The 15,846-nt window shown below is 45.7% G+C and overlaps 1 protein-coding gene across 2 annotated transcripts in view; it reads right to left on the bottom strand.

Annotated features, from left to right (window-relative positions):
• The window catches only part of LOC147100547 (immunoglobulin superfamily member 21-like), a 366,041-nt gene that overhangs the window by 14,377 nt on the left and 335,818 nt on the right, over positions 1–15,846 (bottom strand). For both annotated transcript variants that reach the window (XM_085966912.1, XM_085966913.1), the window contains one exon: positions 3,224–3,309. In XM_085966912.1, coding sequence (XP_085823038.1) covers positions 3,224–3,309 — 86 coding nt within the window. The remainder of the gene's footprint in view (positions 1–3,223; positions 3,310–15,846) is intronic.

The following is a 15,846-nucleotide window of genomic DNA, read 5'->3' as shown; positions in this document are numbered from 1 at the left end:
GCACCAGTGCCTATCAGGAAACCCATGAGCGTGTTGCTCATAACAGAGTTTAGAAAGAATGAGAGGTGATCTTATTGAAACATATAAAATTCTGAGGGGGATTGACAGGGTGGATGCTGAGAGGCTGTTTCCCCTAGTGGGGGTATCTAGAACTAGGGGGCATAGTTTCAGAATAAGGGGTCGTCCATTTAAGATGGAGATGAGGAGAAATTTCTTCTCTCAGAGGGTTGTGAATCTTTGGGATTCTCTGCCCCAGAGAGCTGTGGAGGTGGAGTCATTGAATATATTCAAGGCGGAGATTGACAGACATTTGAACTACAAAGGGAGTCAAGGGTTATGGGGAGTGGGCGGGAAAGTGGAGTTAAGGCCAAGATTGGATCAGTCATGATCTTATTGAATGGCGGAGCAGGCTCGAGGGGCCGATTGGCCTACTCCTGCTCCTGTTTCTTATGTTCTTATGTTTCATCCACGTAGGGACGGGATTGCATCATTTGCCCTTATGAGTGCAAATTGGCTAGTCAATCATCTGGGGGAGTATCACAGTCTGACTAATCCTGTCCTCATCTTAAGTCCACAAACATGCAACACTCATCAGGGGTCTCCTAATAGTAATCAGGAGCGGGGACCCTGGCTAATTCATCCCTCCATAACCCAGGAGTACTGAGGCCAACTGTAGCACCTGGATGAAATCCGCTAACTCAGCACAGGCTTGAGACTGAACCCAAAATCCTCTGAGCTGTGGGCCTCAGAAACACACTGGGGCCGTGCACCTCCTTACTGAGCCAAAGAGAAGTGATTTTTTTTTTGTTTAATAATTAAATTATTGTTACCTCCCCATTACGGAGAGCCATTAGCTTCATCTGTACTCTCGGGATAATGTCAGTTGATATTCCTGTTGGCACTCTATAGAGTGGGTGAAAACAATTGGTTCACTGGTAGCGTTGTCACCTCTGAGCCAGAAGGTTGTGGTTTCAAGCAGCACTCCAGGATTTGAGCACATAATCCAGACTGACACTCCAGTGCAAAACCGAGAGAGTGCGGCATTGTTGGTGATGCCATTGTTTGGACGAGATGTTAAATCAAGGCCCTGTCTGTCAGCCTGTTCAGGTGGTTATAAAAGATCTTGTGGCCCTATTCCAAGAGGAGACAGGAGTTCTCCCAGTGTCCTGGCCAACATTCCTGCCTCAACCAGCAACAGATTAACCGGTCATTCATCTCATTTGCTGTGCGCAAATTGGTTGCAACATTTGCCCGCAAAACTTGAAAAGGTAATTCATTGTATGTGAAGCACTTTGGGACGGCCTAAAGACTTCATAAGGTGCTATATAAATGAAGGTTCTTTCAAGGGGTAGCTGCTGATTCAGAAAGTTTCCTATGACATTTGTGTGCCACACCTTCCGTCCCCTCCACCCCCCCCCCCACCATCTTTTCTCACTTGAGCTCTGTATCCGGTTTGTGTCCTCTTTTTGTTGGCACCACTGAGTGGTTTCCCCCCCGCCCCCATGAGCCTCCACTCACTAAGTTACTGATTTGAACTGAGTGACTGAGGATGAAGGCCTCTCTACAAGGGATGGGTTCAGGGGACATCCGAGGGAAAATCATCCCAAGTTGCTCTGATGAACTTCTTGATGACCATTTTCAGAACATCACTGATGGAGTTCTGCGAGTATGCTGCCCATTGGTGCAACAAAAGAGTAGCTAACAACCCAACAATAAAAGACAAACTTTTCTTTTGAAGAAAATATTTCATCATTCTATCTTTATAAATGATATTTCTTGTCATCATTACGTTAATTTAAGATAGTTTTCAACCTAAGTTCTCAGTATAGCCTGGCACTGTGTCCTGATGTGTGCACAGTGGTCATGGAGGTTAATGGGGACACATTTCTGCCACGTATATTTCCCCAGAAGCCATGGGGAAGAGCTGAAGCCCATAGTGCAGGACCCCAGCAAGTTGATAAGAGAATAGAAGGGTAAGTAAATCAGGAACTAATATGTAGGTGACACCCAGCTTGCACTTTAACAATCTGTAGCTTTGTAGGAGCAAGGGGAAAACCAAAGGAGGTAAGACTTCCACAGTCTTGGGGTCCTGCAAAGAATGAGCTGGCGGTCGAAGACAATGCAAGGAGTCTTGCTTTCAACACAGTGAAGATGGAATAAGGAGCAGGAAGCTCAAGAAGGACGGGAAATGTGAAGCGCAGGAAGCAAAAGTTCAAAGCAGCAGTGATCAGCATACTGTTGATAAAATAGGGGGAGAGAGGCTGGAGGGAAGAAAAGACTTTGCACATCGGCCCCACCATGTGATACTACACTGATGCACCAGACCTCCGGAAGGGTTTGATGTCATCCTGCACTTTTGACCACGCCAGGCTGTGCACAATGAAGTACCTCTAATGACAAAACAGCCACTAAACTGATACTGATTGCCTGGGGTTTGGTTTAAATTCCTACTGCTCTGCCATTAGTTTAATACAGTGCAAGGAATTCTCCCCCCCTCTCTCTCTCTCTCTTTCTATTTACATCTTTGACAAATCTTCAAGAGAGATATTAAACATTTCCCTACACTTCCCCCTGCAGCACCGGGACCAGCCATCTGCAATTGTCTCCATTTTTCCAGACTTTTCCTTAGGAGAATAGTCTGGCCCAATTATGCATTCCATGGTTGTACATCGAAGTATAGTTCACTGGAGTGACAGGAGTGACTTATTAAGGCCATTTTAATAAGCGAGAGGGTTTCCAACCCACCATTAGTTTAATCCCTCTGTACCACAGTCGCTATAGACTTTTCAAAGGCAATGAAAGTATTGTCTATTTAGTGACAATTCACACAGCTAGTCACTGTTTCAACTATTTTATTTGATGATCTATTTAACCCTTTCCCTGCTAATGATAGGCGTGCCACTATATTCCATTGTAAACTTTATTTTCAAGAGGATTTTCTGCCTCATTCACTGCTCTCCGACTCCTGTAAAGGCTGGTGCTAAATACGGATAAATATATGAGTACAAATAATTGTTTAGCCTGTGTACTATTGTTACAACGACAACTGCTCATTTTTATGTTACATCTTTACGTAGAAAAATCTCCCAAGGTGCTTCACGGTAGGTGGCCAGATGTGACCAGGAGTATTGTTGTCACTGATATCTCACAAGATGCTAGAGAATGATTCGCTTCCCAACAGTTTACACTTAAAGTTCCTCAGCGAAGAAAGGAAAGCCCTTACCTGAAATCCTACTATGATGATCTTAACCGTATCACCGACATGAACACGTGCTGGACTCGCATCAATCCGGGGACCCCTGGGTGCGGCTGTGTGCACAAAGACCAGTTCTGATATTAATTTTCTAACCTTCGCTGCATCATCTTTCATTCTGTTGGGATGTCTCGCTCATGGGAGCGTGGAGGTCTGAAGCACTGTGAATCGGGTGTGCTGACAACTGTGCCCGATTCTCCGACCTGCACTCCCATCGAGCTAGATACTGGCCCGGGAGCAAAGTCGCACAATACTGGCCTGCATTTTACTGGCCCGAGGTATCTTGCGGCATGCCCCATTAGTTAGATTTGTTCGTGCACGTTTAGCGTCTTTAATTTTTTGCCACAATATTGCTGGAAGTGCGAGCTGATAACAGCACCGTGTGGGCAACAGGGCATCTGGGACCTTGGTGAACAATGGGACAACCAATGTATCTCCTTAAGCAATGAAGAACTGAGAAGGAGGGTGAATTAGGGTGAAATCAGGTTCAGAAAGAGAAATTAAGTGAGGGAAAGAAAGATTGGATTAAGAGAGAGAGAAAAAAGACAGAGGAAAAGTAAGGGAAAAACAATGTTAATTTTAAAATTTGATATTTTAAAAATCTCCAACAATAATTCACAACCTGAAGGAATGAGACTCCACATTTTTAATTGTTCACTTTCAGGGCAAGAGAGGTTGATTGGCAGTCGTTAACAATTATCACATTGTTAATTATCACATCGTTAAAAGGGTACTTGCGCTGTTAATTACTAGACTTCACTTTCTGTGGTGAGTTTAATAGGCAATTAATATGCAAATGCAGCAACTTCATGAAAATCATGGAGGTTAAGCTGCCATTTTCAAGAAACTAATGGCAGAGCGGCACAAATTGTCCGGCAACTTGTGGCGATTCGCAATTCACGGGGTATCTCTTCCTCGCCACAAGTCGCTGGCCAATTTGTACATTAATAATGGTGTGTGTCGTTCAGATGCCATTATTTTTAGGCAAATTCTGGGCCATTGAGGCTGATATGTGAGACACCGAATTGGAGTAGAGTATCCCAGGGCTTGAAAGCGTAAAAAAAGGGAAGACATTGGCAGGCAAAAGGAATGAGGAGTTTGAGTCCAATTACCGTCAATCCCACTGTATGGAACTCGGAAGAATGCAAATTCCTCCCATCCTGGTTTCTTCATATCAGACTGCACGTAACTGTGAGCAAATCCAGTTTACACAGCAGCCCCATCAAATTGGAACAGTTCTTAAGGCTTGTCTGTGGTGCCACTGACAGACTGATATTTAATCCCTGGTTCTTTTTTATCAATTAGACAAATCATTGCAGGATGCTTGCGTTCTTGACCGAGCAGCTCTCGCAGATTGGAACTACACTGAACATAACAATCTAAGAGGTATAAATGCACAGAAAGCATTAAAACCGGTGGGGAAAAAAAGGAATACTGACCAATTAAAAGTGATGTGTTTGTTGCTTTAAAATAGATTTATTGTGATAATCACAAAAAAACTGCTGCTGACAGAGAACCACAAGCTCAGTCTTAAGCTAATGTTTACCATTGTCTTTCTTCACTGCTCGATTTTTCTTCCATTTCCCCCCCCCCCCCCCACTTTCTTGAAGGGGCTGGGCACCCCTCAGTACTTCACAATCAACAGAAGGGAAGGTTGAAGGATAGAAGGAAGTTTCATATATGTTAATCTGTGGAGACCCAGTCTCCTTCAGTTGGTTGCACTCCACTAGGTTGGCTCCCATATCTTGGTGGCATTGTAAACCCACAAAAATGCAGGCTTGCAATTCTCTATCGGGAGAAGGGAGGAGGTTTTAGTCATGTAAATATGGGGGGCCATTTGTATAAAACGGAAGCCTAGTGACTTGCGCAGACCAGACCCTCCAGCCCAAAGTTAAACATGGGCAGTGATGAATGGACATCACTCTTCAAAAACTGAATGAAGTTTGAGCAAATATAAAACTGCTAAAGAAAGAAACTGAAAACTTTTTTTTTACATTAAAAACAGAGCCCGTGGAGTAAAGGCTAGACCAAAAGGTAAATGCTCAAAAGCAACAGGAAACAACCAAAAGGAAGGTTTGCTGAATTCGCCACAACTCAGTAAGAGACAGTCTCTGGAGTCAAGCTCCAATGTGGTTCATATGTGTAGCCACATGGTTGATACCTATTCCTTCCCTAATGGACAAAATTGACATAACTTGCAGTCGTTACATCAGTCATGTGTAGCATTTAGACCTCAAGTCAAATCCTTTGCTCCAATTAGTGCAGCAAAAATAATAGACACCCAAGAGGAGAACATTTTGGAGGCAAACAGTTGAGGGAATAAGCGGTTTGTTGTGGAGCCAATCCTGATTGTAATTTGGCTCCAACCAAGGCTGTGTTTGCCCAGCAGAGCATCTGGGAGGGAGGTCTCCTCAGTGAAGTCAGATGTCAATGGGACTCAACAACCCCACCAACAGAAGGTGACCTTTTCACAGGTGTCTCGGAAATTTCCTCCTGACAAGAAGCCATTTTAGAAGCCAGCTGTTGCTAATCCATGCCGGAAACTCTGCCCAGGACCAGCATTTTGGTTGTTTTTTTTTTTAAAGTTTGAAGGAGGCATTGCCAAGACATTAAAGTGGATCATGGCAGACTGAGCCAAGAACAGACTGCTCCAGTCCCTCGGCTCCAGCTCAGCTCTGCACTGACCCGAGAGTTTGCCATTTTCATGCTTTTATTTGGGATATTTACCAAAATTAATGCAAAAATAGTGAATTTGTACGAGGAGTTGTGTTACTTAGGAATGTAAGTGGGCCCATCCAGGCTGCTCTGCCATTTTGTTAGCCAAGGCAGCTCTATTTCTTTCTTCCCGATTCCTCGTTCACTGTCCATGTCTCTTAATAGCTTTACTTCCCAAATAAGTACCTAACTCCCTTTTTAAAATGTCAATTGTTACTATACCTATGGCTTTCCAGACTAACCTTCTGGTGGGCAACATAAGCTATATCTTATCACCCACTAATCTCCTTGGAGACCAGCCAGGTGACATCCCTGTAGTTGAGGATTTGGATATCTATAGTTGGCATTTGAATGTACCAATCACTCCACTGTGGGAGCCAGTTAGCAGAGGCCAGGGAGGGGGCAAAAATTGGAATAGAAACGTTAAATGGCTTGCACGAAACTTGTCCCTGTTCGGGTGGATGTTAAAGATCCCATGGCACTATTCGGTGAAGAGCAGAGAGTTTCCTACTGTTCTGATCAACATTCTTCCCTCAACAAATCGCACCAAACACAGATGAACTGGTCATTCATCTCATTGCTGTGTATGGAGTGTTGGCACACAGCGGCTGCAGTGTTTGTCGCTGCACTCTTCAAGTAATTTATTGTGTGAAGCTTTAGACATTTCAATGACATTGTAAGACACGATCAAAGCTCAAGCATTTATTATTTTCTGACTAGCCGCATCTGCGAAGCCCTTCCATTCCCCAAAGCCGAACCACTCTCGACTTCTCTCAATAAGATTGTCAATTTGTGCAGTATTGAGCATAACTTTGCTCCCAATAAGAATTGGATTGAAACTCATCTCACAGGTGACTCTTCCAAGTCATTCAGCACAGGAAGAAAACCTTCATCACCGCATAAGTCAGGGATGGATTTGTGCCTAGATCTCAATGATAAGTACATAAGCCAGTCTCCATCATCCGGCCGTCTACACCCCAGTTACCTTACGAGGGAGCATCTGGTGCTGAGCACCTCCCTCTATGTAAAATAAATGTAGCATACGTGCCTCCAGAGGCCTTAAAACCTGCCTTAGGAAGACATCTCGCTGCCTGTCTCTGGCGGCAACGTGCCATTAACAGCAACAGTAAAAGTGTGCTGCCAGTTACACTTGTGTTGGGTTTGCCATTTTGAATCTGCAGCCCACTATCTCAGCCCACCCATGCAGCCCATGCCCTCAGGCTACCTGTGCACTCCACGCTCGTAGTGCAGCCTACCCATACAGGCCAAGCTCTCATCCCACCTGTGCAGGCTGCTTGTCTATATGGACTTTTCCCCCAATATCAGGGCAAAGCCTGTAACAGTCACAAAGGCATATGATAGCTGTTTCCTTGTTCCGTGTTCAGCGATTCAGAGTTTCCGTGGTGAGGTGAGCAGGTTGAAACAATAATTTATTTATGTAAATGACATCAGTTGTTACAAACAGGGGTTACGTTAGGTCAGGATGAAACCTGGTCCCTATCATGTATTTTAAATCTACCAGACCCCGAAGAGCATTGTCACTTTCCTGATGTTTTCTTTGCAAAATGCCTTTTAAGCAGGCGCCTTAATGGGAGTTGTATACCTCGGAGAGGGAGAGAGTCGTGCATAATTCATGAGGGTCAGAGTTGGCATTCTCAGGCACAGCTACTAACGTAGAACTCTCTGCTCTATCACACAGGCAAAGTGGATGGGTTGAAGAGTTAATGGAACTCTTACTTTACTTCTTATTAGCATTTTGCCCGACTGGCTCATGCCAGAAGCGGGTGAATTAATGGGATCTTGTTATATTTTCTTTTTCCGCCGAGGCCGATGTATTATTTATAAGATACAGAGACCGCATTGTCATGCAACACAGCTGACTGAAACATTTGGAAGGAGCACAAACATGACTGGGTTTAGAAGCGATGGCTGGCCTCGTCAAAACTCTTCCCCTGCTTCAGCCCGTTTCTTGCCGACAAACTTTACTTAAAGAAAAACATTTTATTCTTTGATTTATCCCTGTGCCACAGCTATTTCACCCCTGGATGTACCCTATCCACAGTTGGCATGGCAACACTCAAGAGAAGTATGTTACTTTATAAACAATGAAATATATGAGGTTAAAGGTGATGGATATTCAGCTGAATTTTACATAATCCTCAAATGTTATACGGACAAGCTTTTCTGGTTACTGGGCTCTATAAATCTCTTGTTTGTGTTTTTGCAAACTGTTGGTCACAGGTGGCTTGAAAGATGATGTTTCCTTTCCAGGGACATTGTAAATTGAGCATGTTGCTTATAACCTGTGTCCCATTTCATGAGGTCATTACTAATTAGTGTAAACAGGGGCAGAGGTTGATGATTAAGAGCAACCCAATGAATGATATCATTGCTTGGCAACGTTAAACAATCCAGACTCGAAGGCCGTGCAACCATGCAGGACAATGAGGAATGTGGAGAGAAAAGCCGTTCGGCCCAACAAGCCTGTTCCTTTTCGATTGACCTCAGTCTTCCCAAACCTGCTTTTCATGAAATCTGCCAACAACAACAACTTGCATTTATATAGCGGCTTCAACGTAGAAAAATGTACCAAGGTGCTTCACAGAGGCGTAATCAGAACAAAATGGCTGCCAAGCTAAAGAAGGATGCCTTGTCTCTCCAGAATTGTGTCTGTCCTGTGAACCAATTATACTATCCGCTTCATTGACCTACACTGGTAACTTATTCCACAATCAACCACTGGGTGAAAACATTCTACCTGACTTCCCTTCGTTCTCCTCACTTCCTAATTTTTAAACTGTGATTGGAACCCTTCATCAATTTGCTAAGATCAACTCTCTCTCTAAAGAAAGGGAGAGGCCCTGCCCGCTTCACTCAGCTGTCGTTATCCTGTTCAAGACCCTGAGCTGACGATGGAATAATTCCGTGATCCTGTTCCCAGCGGGGAGCCATGCTAGAAGAAAGTGCGGGTAGGAGAGTGTGGGTGTCATAAATCTCATCCTCATAAAGAAACTACTCATGAAATAACGCTGGATGGCCAGCTGGTGGCGCCGTCCAAGGAGTATAAATACTCGGGCGTGGGCCCAGCTTTCCAGGGACATTTTGTAAGACAAGGAACTAGTGAAGTACAACTAGACCTCCAATTTCTGAAACAAGTTGATTAAAGCCTTGCTTTATACTCGAACCAAGTGCGTAGTGAGTTTTATTACGTCAGTGGGTGTCCAGTGTTATTGCCCTATTTCTGACCACACCCTCTGTGGATATGACCTCCCTGCTTAGAGCATGGGATCCCAAAATTAGCTCTTACGTTTGATTTTTTTTTACTAACTCTAAAGCCATTCTCCTCTACATTTCACTAAATGATGAACTGATCCAATTTCCTTTCTGGTTACAAATCCTCTTGCTGCTAACTCTGATTGATAACCTAACCCTGCTGTTGCTAGCAAAATAGTGAGCTGTCAGGTTGTATAATTTTAGATGGAATAAATCGGTTTCAAAAATAAACTCTAACCAGCTATATCACCAAGAAAATGTACTTGTTCTTCTGGTAGTTTTGACTTTACAGGTAACTGTCCAAACCCCAAGAGTAAGAAACAGCTGCATTAGACGGTTCCTTTTGCTTATTTTTTAAAACATTCGTTTTTATGGGATGTGGGCATCGCTGGCAAGGCTGGCATTTATTGCCCATCCCTAGTTGCCCTTGAGAAGGTGGTGGTGAGCCGCCTTCTTGAACCGCTGCAGTCCCTGTGGTGAAGGTACTCCCACAGTGCTGTTAGGGAGGGAGTTCCAGGATTTTGACCCAGCGACGATGAAGGAACGGTGATATATTTCCAAGTCAGGATGGTGTGTGACTTGGAGGGGAACTTGGAGGTGGTGGTGTTCCCATGTGCCTGCTGTCCTTGTCCTTCTAGGTGGAAGAGATCGTGGGTTTGGGAGGTGCTGCCAAAGAAGCCTTGGCGAGTTGCTGCAGTGCATCTTGTAGATGGTACACACTGCAGCCACGGTACGCCGGTGGTGGAGGGAGTGAATGTTTAAGGTGGTGGATGAGGTATGTTTGTGCCTTTGGTCAGTTTTCTGGCTGCAGCGACATGAGTGGAATGTTAATGTGTGCATCGTGACAGCCCGTGAGATAAACGAATCCAAGTGCTCTGATTGCTCAACTATTAAAGCAAGATGCTTACAGGAAGATGACAATATTAGAGATTAACACCTCCCTCGCAAATTGTGAGAGCTTCCTTCAAAGTCTTGGCTGTAAAACGGGGGCAAAATTGGGTCGCGCCGCCTTTGGGGCGCTAACTTCGTCGGGGCGCTAAAAGTAGCACCCTCCCTCTTGGGGCGCTGCGCGTGAATATCGCGCTGCTACTGCAGGCCTTTCTCCCCTTCTTAAAGGGGAGGGGCCTTGTGCAACGTAACCCGGGACCCAGCTGAGCAACCAGGGATCAGAGTGCCGGCAAAAGTGCCCGGCACTCAAGGAGTGCAGCTGGCCCCCCGCGGGGTGGGGGGGGCTTCACAGGAGGCTGGGGGCAGGTGCTGGCAGGCGGCCAGCAACAAAAATGGCCGCCTTGCACCTCCCCTTTAATTTGCGCCACCCCGGCTGCACGTACACCCCCTTGACCCTGTCAGACAGAGCATCCGGTGGTAAGTCGGGGGCGCTATGCACGGCAATGACGTCATCACCGGAGGTGCAGCGCCGCGGAGCGCTAACGGTTACCGGCGCCACTAACCTCTCTGAATTTCGCGGGAGGCGTTAGCAGCGCCACCCATGGGCACTTGTTGCTTTGCAAATCAACCGAATTTTTCCCCTTAGTTCTCACTGGAAATCTGAATTCCATTGGTTGACTAGGAATCACATTGCCCCTGTGGTACATTGCCTGTTGAAGGCCTTTAAAAAAAAATTGTTTCATTCAAAAGTCCTGCCAATTTATTGAGCTCTGAAAAAACCCAACATTCTAACAGTGACATTTTAACCCCTGTAGACTGACGATTTCCCCCCCACAAGTAGTGCACCATCCTGCAATTTATATTAGTCTACCTTTCCATATATTAAGTAAATTTATTAGCTTGTATATCCTGGTTTGGTTGCATGGTATTTTTTGCCGTTCAAGAGAGGAGAACACGGCCGGCATCCCATCTAATATCCCGTGCATCACACATCATAACCAGGGGATAATTGTTAAAGCCAAGGCAGGCTATCCCTCTCAAGGCACATCTCAGGGTGCAAGTGTTGGTTTATAAGGGACTCTGTGGGGATAACCTGCTGGAGCGGATTGACCGGCCATTGTAGAACCTGTCCGATTTTCTTTCAAGTCTCACTTCAGGCACCGAAGAAGTACATGCACCTTGGGAGATGGCAGGTGTCCACTCCTGGTCGACAACCCACATAAGTAACGCATTTGCAGTGCATTACTTATACATATTGTACATGCAGTAACCCTCTGAGCAAAGCACCTGTGTACTTGTTGCAAAAATTGTTTATGAAGTGCTTTTTGATTTTGTTTCTGGATTAGCAATTCGTGTTTTCTAAGGAGGTAGCATATAGTTGGGAGTGTGACTAGTGTGTTGTTGGCATTGATTAGTCTGTCATTGGAATGTGATTGACATGCCATTGGGGGGTGGCAGCGATTAGTGCATTGTTGGTCTGTGGCATTAGTATGTTGGCATGTGATTAGCATGTTGGTACACGGCAGTGAGCAGTGTCATTCACGTGCATTCCTAGTTTGACTGATTCCCTTAGACAGAATTTAGTGGTTAGCTAAAACAGGAACAATAATCTAACATTGGGGCACATTTGATCCCTTTAACCAGTGATTCCCTTAAATACACGTCCCGGTATTTCAGTATTATGGAGGTATCTGTCTGTCTGCAGCACCAAACTGTCCACAAAGGAAGAAGAAACGTAAATAAATATACATTGAGCTCGTTTGACAGTGACTGTGTGGGGTGATGTTGAGGTGTTTTGTGGTGATGTGTACAGCAAACAGTGCTGGAACCTGTGATTATCAACTGATATGGTTCAGCTCACACACATGGCAGTGGTAGTGACAGCCTAAATTAACTTGTCTGTGGCGGCCTAACTTCATTTGTAGGAACCTGAATCAGTGTCTCCTGCAGTCAGGGATAAAGATGTTTCATTCCAACCATCTTTTACAAAGGAAAACAATATCTGAGTGCTCTGTCACAAATCAAAGGTGCTGCTTCTTATAAATCTACAATACCTTTTGAAGATTAATGGAAGCATCACAGATCTGTTTTAATATTGTAGTTTTGGATCCAAACAATGAAACAGAAGTTATAGATAAATATACTGCAAGTGCAATGCTGAACAACTGCTTTTAACCCCATCCCCTCCGGCCTCTTAGTAGCCCCTCCTGAATGCTCGGTTCCTCGGACTCTTGCCTTCTGCACCCCCCGCCCCGCCCACTCCTGTTACTGCGCCATTGGTGACAGAGCCTTCGACTACCACAGTCCTACTCTTTTGAACTCTCTCCCTGAATCTCTCCACGTCTCTCTCTCCATTCTTAAAAGCTCCTCAAACCTCATCTCTCGGACCTAGTCTTTGGCCACTCATCCTAATCTCTCCCTTTCTCTTTTTTTTCTCCAAATCCCTTCATGGCCTCGCCCCTCCCTAACCTCCTCCAGTCCTCTAGCCCTCCGAGATCTCTGCGCTCCTCCAATTCTGGCCTCTTGGCCCATCCCCAATTTTCATCGGTCCACCATGACCAGCCGTGCCTTCAGCTGTCTAGGCCCTAAGCTCTGGAAATCCCTCCCTAAATCTCTCCACCTCTCTAGCGCTCCCTCCTCATAAAACCTCTCTTGCTTCTCTTTGTGAATCACCTTGGGATTTTTTTTTTACATGAAAGGCACCATATAAATCTAAGTTCTTGCTGTTAGTGCATTCACATTAAATTTGAGAAATGATTATTAAAGTTCTGGGTCACTCTCAAACTGCAATTTGGATGTTTACCAGCTGGGTCATCATGGTTTCTATCCTCCAATTTTCTCACATCCTCTCCTCCACACACTGACTTTGTTCAGGTAAAGTTCCACAGGTGATAGCCACCCTCTTGTACCTCATCAATGTGACCATGCTTCATGTGTGACTGCCATCAGAGTATTTGACTGTGGAGGAATACACAACCAAGCCCAACCCTATCCTCATCCGATGTCCACACATTTCCACTTCCTAGCAGGGATCGCTGGATCGTAATTGTGAATGGGAAACTTGATTTTTTTCCCCCCCACCCCAACCCGCCTTCGTCCATGGACACTGAGGCCAATTCTAGCGCACCAATTGCCAACTCAGCACAGATTGAGGATCGAACTTGGCCCCTGCTGATCCATATGGTTCAGTACCACACTGATTGCCGCTTTTACCACTGAGACATAAATTACCAAAAATAATGTTGCCTTCAATCATGCAACTAGCGAGGAAGATGCAAATGTCCAAATATTCCCATCCACCCACCCCACCCCCGGCCCCAGTGCTGTCTAACTCCATGATGCTACTACATACTGCATTATTTGTATCCGTACTGAGTTCCTATTTAGTTGTGGTATATCACCAGGTACCACAACATTAGTGAGCCAAGCCCTAGACACCCTCCCCAGTTACCGCCTTCTCCCACTACATGCTAACATCCAACCTCAGAGGAGGACCCTGATTATGCCCGTGTGATGTTTTCATTTCCCACACACTATCCTGATATTCTTTCTCGAGGGATATTGCTGGTTATTGATTGATGATGATTGCCCACTTAGCATGGCAGGTTAACATTGCCCTGAAAATAGCAGGGGAATTTCCGACGTGCTTATTTTTCTTAAAATATATATGTTAATATATTTATTCTCCTACTGTGAGCAAGGTGGCATTCATTGCCCATCCCTAATTGCCCTGACAGTGGTGGCGCCACTTCTTCTTGAACCTCTGCCGTCCTTGTGGTGATGGTGTTCCCACGGTGGTGTTAGGCAGGGAATTCAGGATATTGACCCAGCCACGATGAAGGAACAGCTGTTATATCCAAGTCAGGATAGTGCGTCACTTGGAGGGGAACCCGGAGGTGATGGCGTTTTCCTGACATTGCTGCTTTTATCCTTCTCGGTGGTAGAGGGGACAGAGGAGGAAGGTGATGTCAAAGTAACCACGGTGAGTTGCTGCAGTGCATCCTGTAAATTGTACATACAGGAAACTTTTTTTTATCCGGCATGGACAGGACTGACGTGGTGCCGGTTCATCAAAAATTCCGGATAACCGAACGCTATAGTAAAAGATAGGGAGAGCTGACAGCTCCGTATAAAGCAACAAACCCTGTTGCTTAGCAACAACTGTAGAACAATGGCCACAAGTTTCAAGCGTCTCTGTAGCTTAGCAACAGCTGCAGCCACACCCTTGCACAACACAGATGGAAGAAGGCAAATACAATATGAAGTAAAACCTACTCCTGAATTTTGCCGGTTAACCGAGATTTCCGGTTATTTAGGTGCCGGTAAATCGAAAGTTTCCTGTACTGCAACCACAGTGCGCTGGTGGTGGAAGGAATGGATCCCATATGGCTGAAGATCTTAATCTTCTGGTGTATCTCAGAGATTCTTCAGTAGAAGGTGTACTTGGAGGAGTTGAGAAGAAAAGAAAGATGATCTTTGAAAGTTGGACAGGCTCGTGGGATAGAGTAAAAGCTGTCAATGAGGAGGCGTCAAGATAGCTTGGCTCTCCGAGCTAATATAGATTGATGGAAGGGAAACTTTTATTGCTGATGACTGGGAACCAATAAACAAATAAAACTTGTTAAAGACATCCTTTGGAGCTTCCTGTAGGAGTCAAAGCCCGAGCAGAGATTGCATATTCAACAGAATCAACCACAATAACCAGGCTGGCATCAAGGTTTGTGCAATTCTCAAACACACAAGCCTGCAGCTCTGGAGACTGGCAGATTCTGAACACCCGCAATACCGGCAAGGGTTTATGAATTCGGCGTCCTTTGACGGGTCTGAAACAAGATTGGTTTTCAGCACTTTCCTCCTCGTGTATGGAAATATTTACACTTCAGCTGATCATAAATTGTGTGGCCTATAACTCTTACTGCACCTAGTCCTGCTAGCCCATCCTCGCTGACCTACGCTGGTTCCTATATCTCTTACTGCCCTAGTCCTGCTAGCCCGTCCTCGCTGACCTACTCTGGCTCCTATAACTCTTACTGCACCTAGTCCTGCTAGCCCGTCCTCGCTGACCTACTCTGGCTCCTATAACTCTTACTGCACCTAATCCTGCTAGCCCGTCCTCGCTGACCTACTCTGGCTCCTATAACTCTTACTGCCCTAGTCCTGCTAGCCCGTCCTCGCTGACCTACTCTGGCTCCTATAACTCTTACTGCCCTAGTCCTGCTAGCCCGTCCTCACTGACCTACGCTGGCTCCTATAACTCTTACTGCCCTAGTCCTGCTAGCCCGTCCTCGCTGACCACGATAGGGTTCCCCTTGTCCTCACCTTTCACCCCACCAGCCTCCACATTCAACGGATCATCCTCCGGCATTTCCGCTACCTCCAAAGTGATCCCACCACCAAACGTATCTTCCCCTCCCCTCCCCTTTCAGCATTCCGCAGGGACCGCTCTCTCCGAGACACCCTAGTCCACTCCTCTATCACCCCAAACAGCCCTTCCCCTTCGCCTGGCACCTTCCCGTGCAAGCGGAGGAGATGTAACACCTGCCCCTATACCTCCCCCCTCCCCACTGTCCAGGGCCCCAAACACCCCTTCCAGGTGAAACAGCGATTTACTTGTACTTCTCGCAATCTAGTATACTGTATTCGCTGCTCACGATGCGGTCTCCTCTACATTGGGGAGACCAAACGCAGATTGGGTGACCGCTTTGCGGAACACCTCC

The sequence above is a fragment of the Somniosus microcephalus genome, chromosome 25 (genome assembly GCF_052327205.1).
Source record: "Somniosus microcephalus isolate GS21.2 chromosome 25, FLI_Smic_1.0, whole genome shotgun sequence".
NCBI lineage: Eukaryota > Metazoa > Chordata > Chondrichthyes > Squaliformes > Somniosidae > Somniosus > Somniosus microcephalus.
The sequence above is the reverse complement of the archived record's forward strand: the minus strand, read 5'-3'. Positions and strand labels throughout refer to the sequence as shown.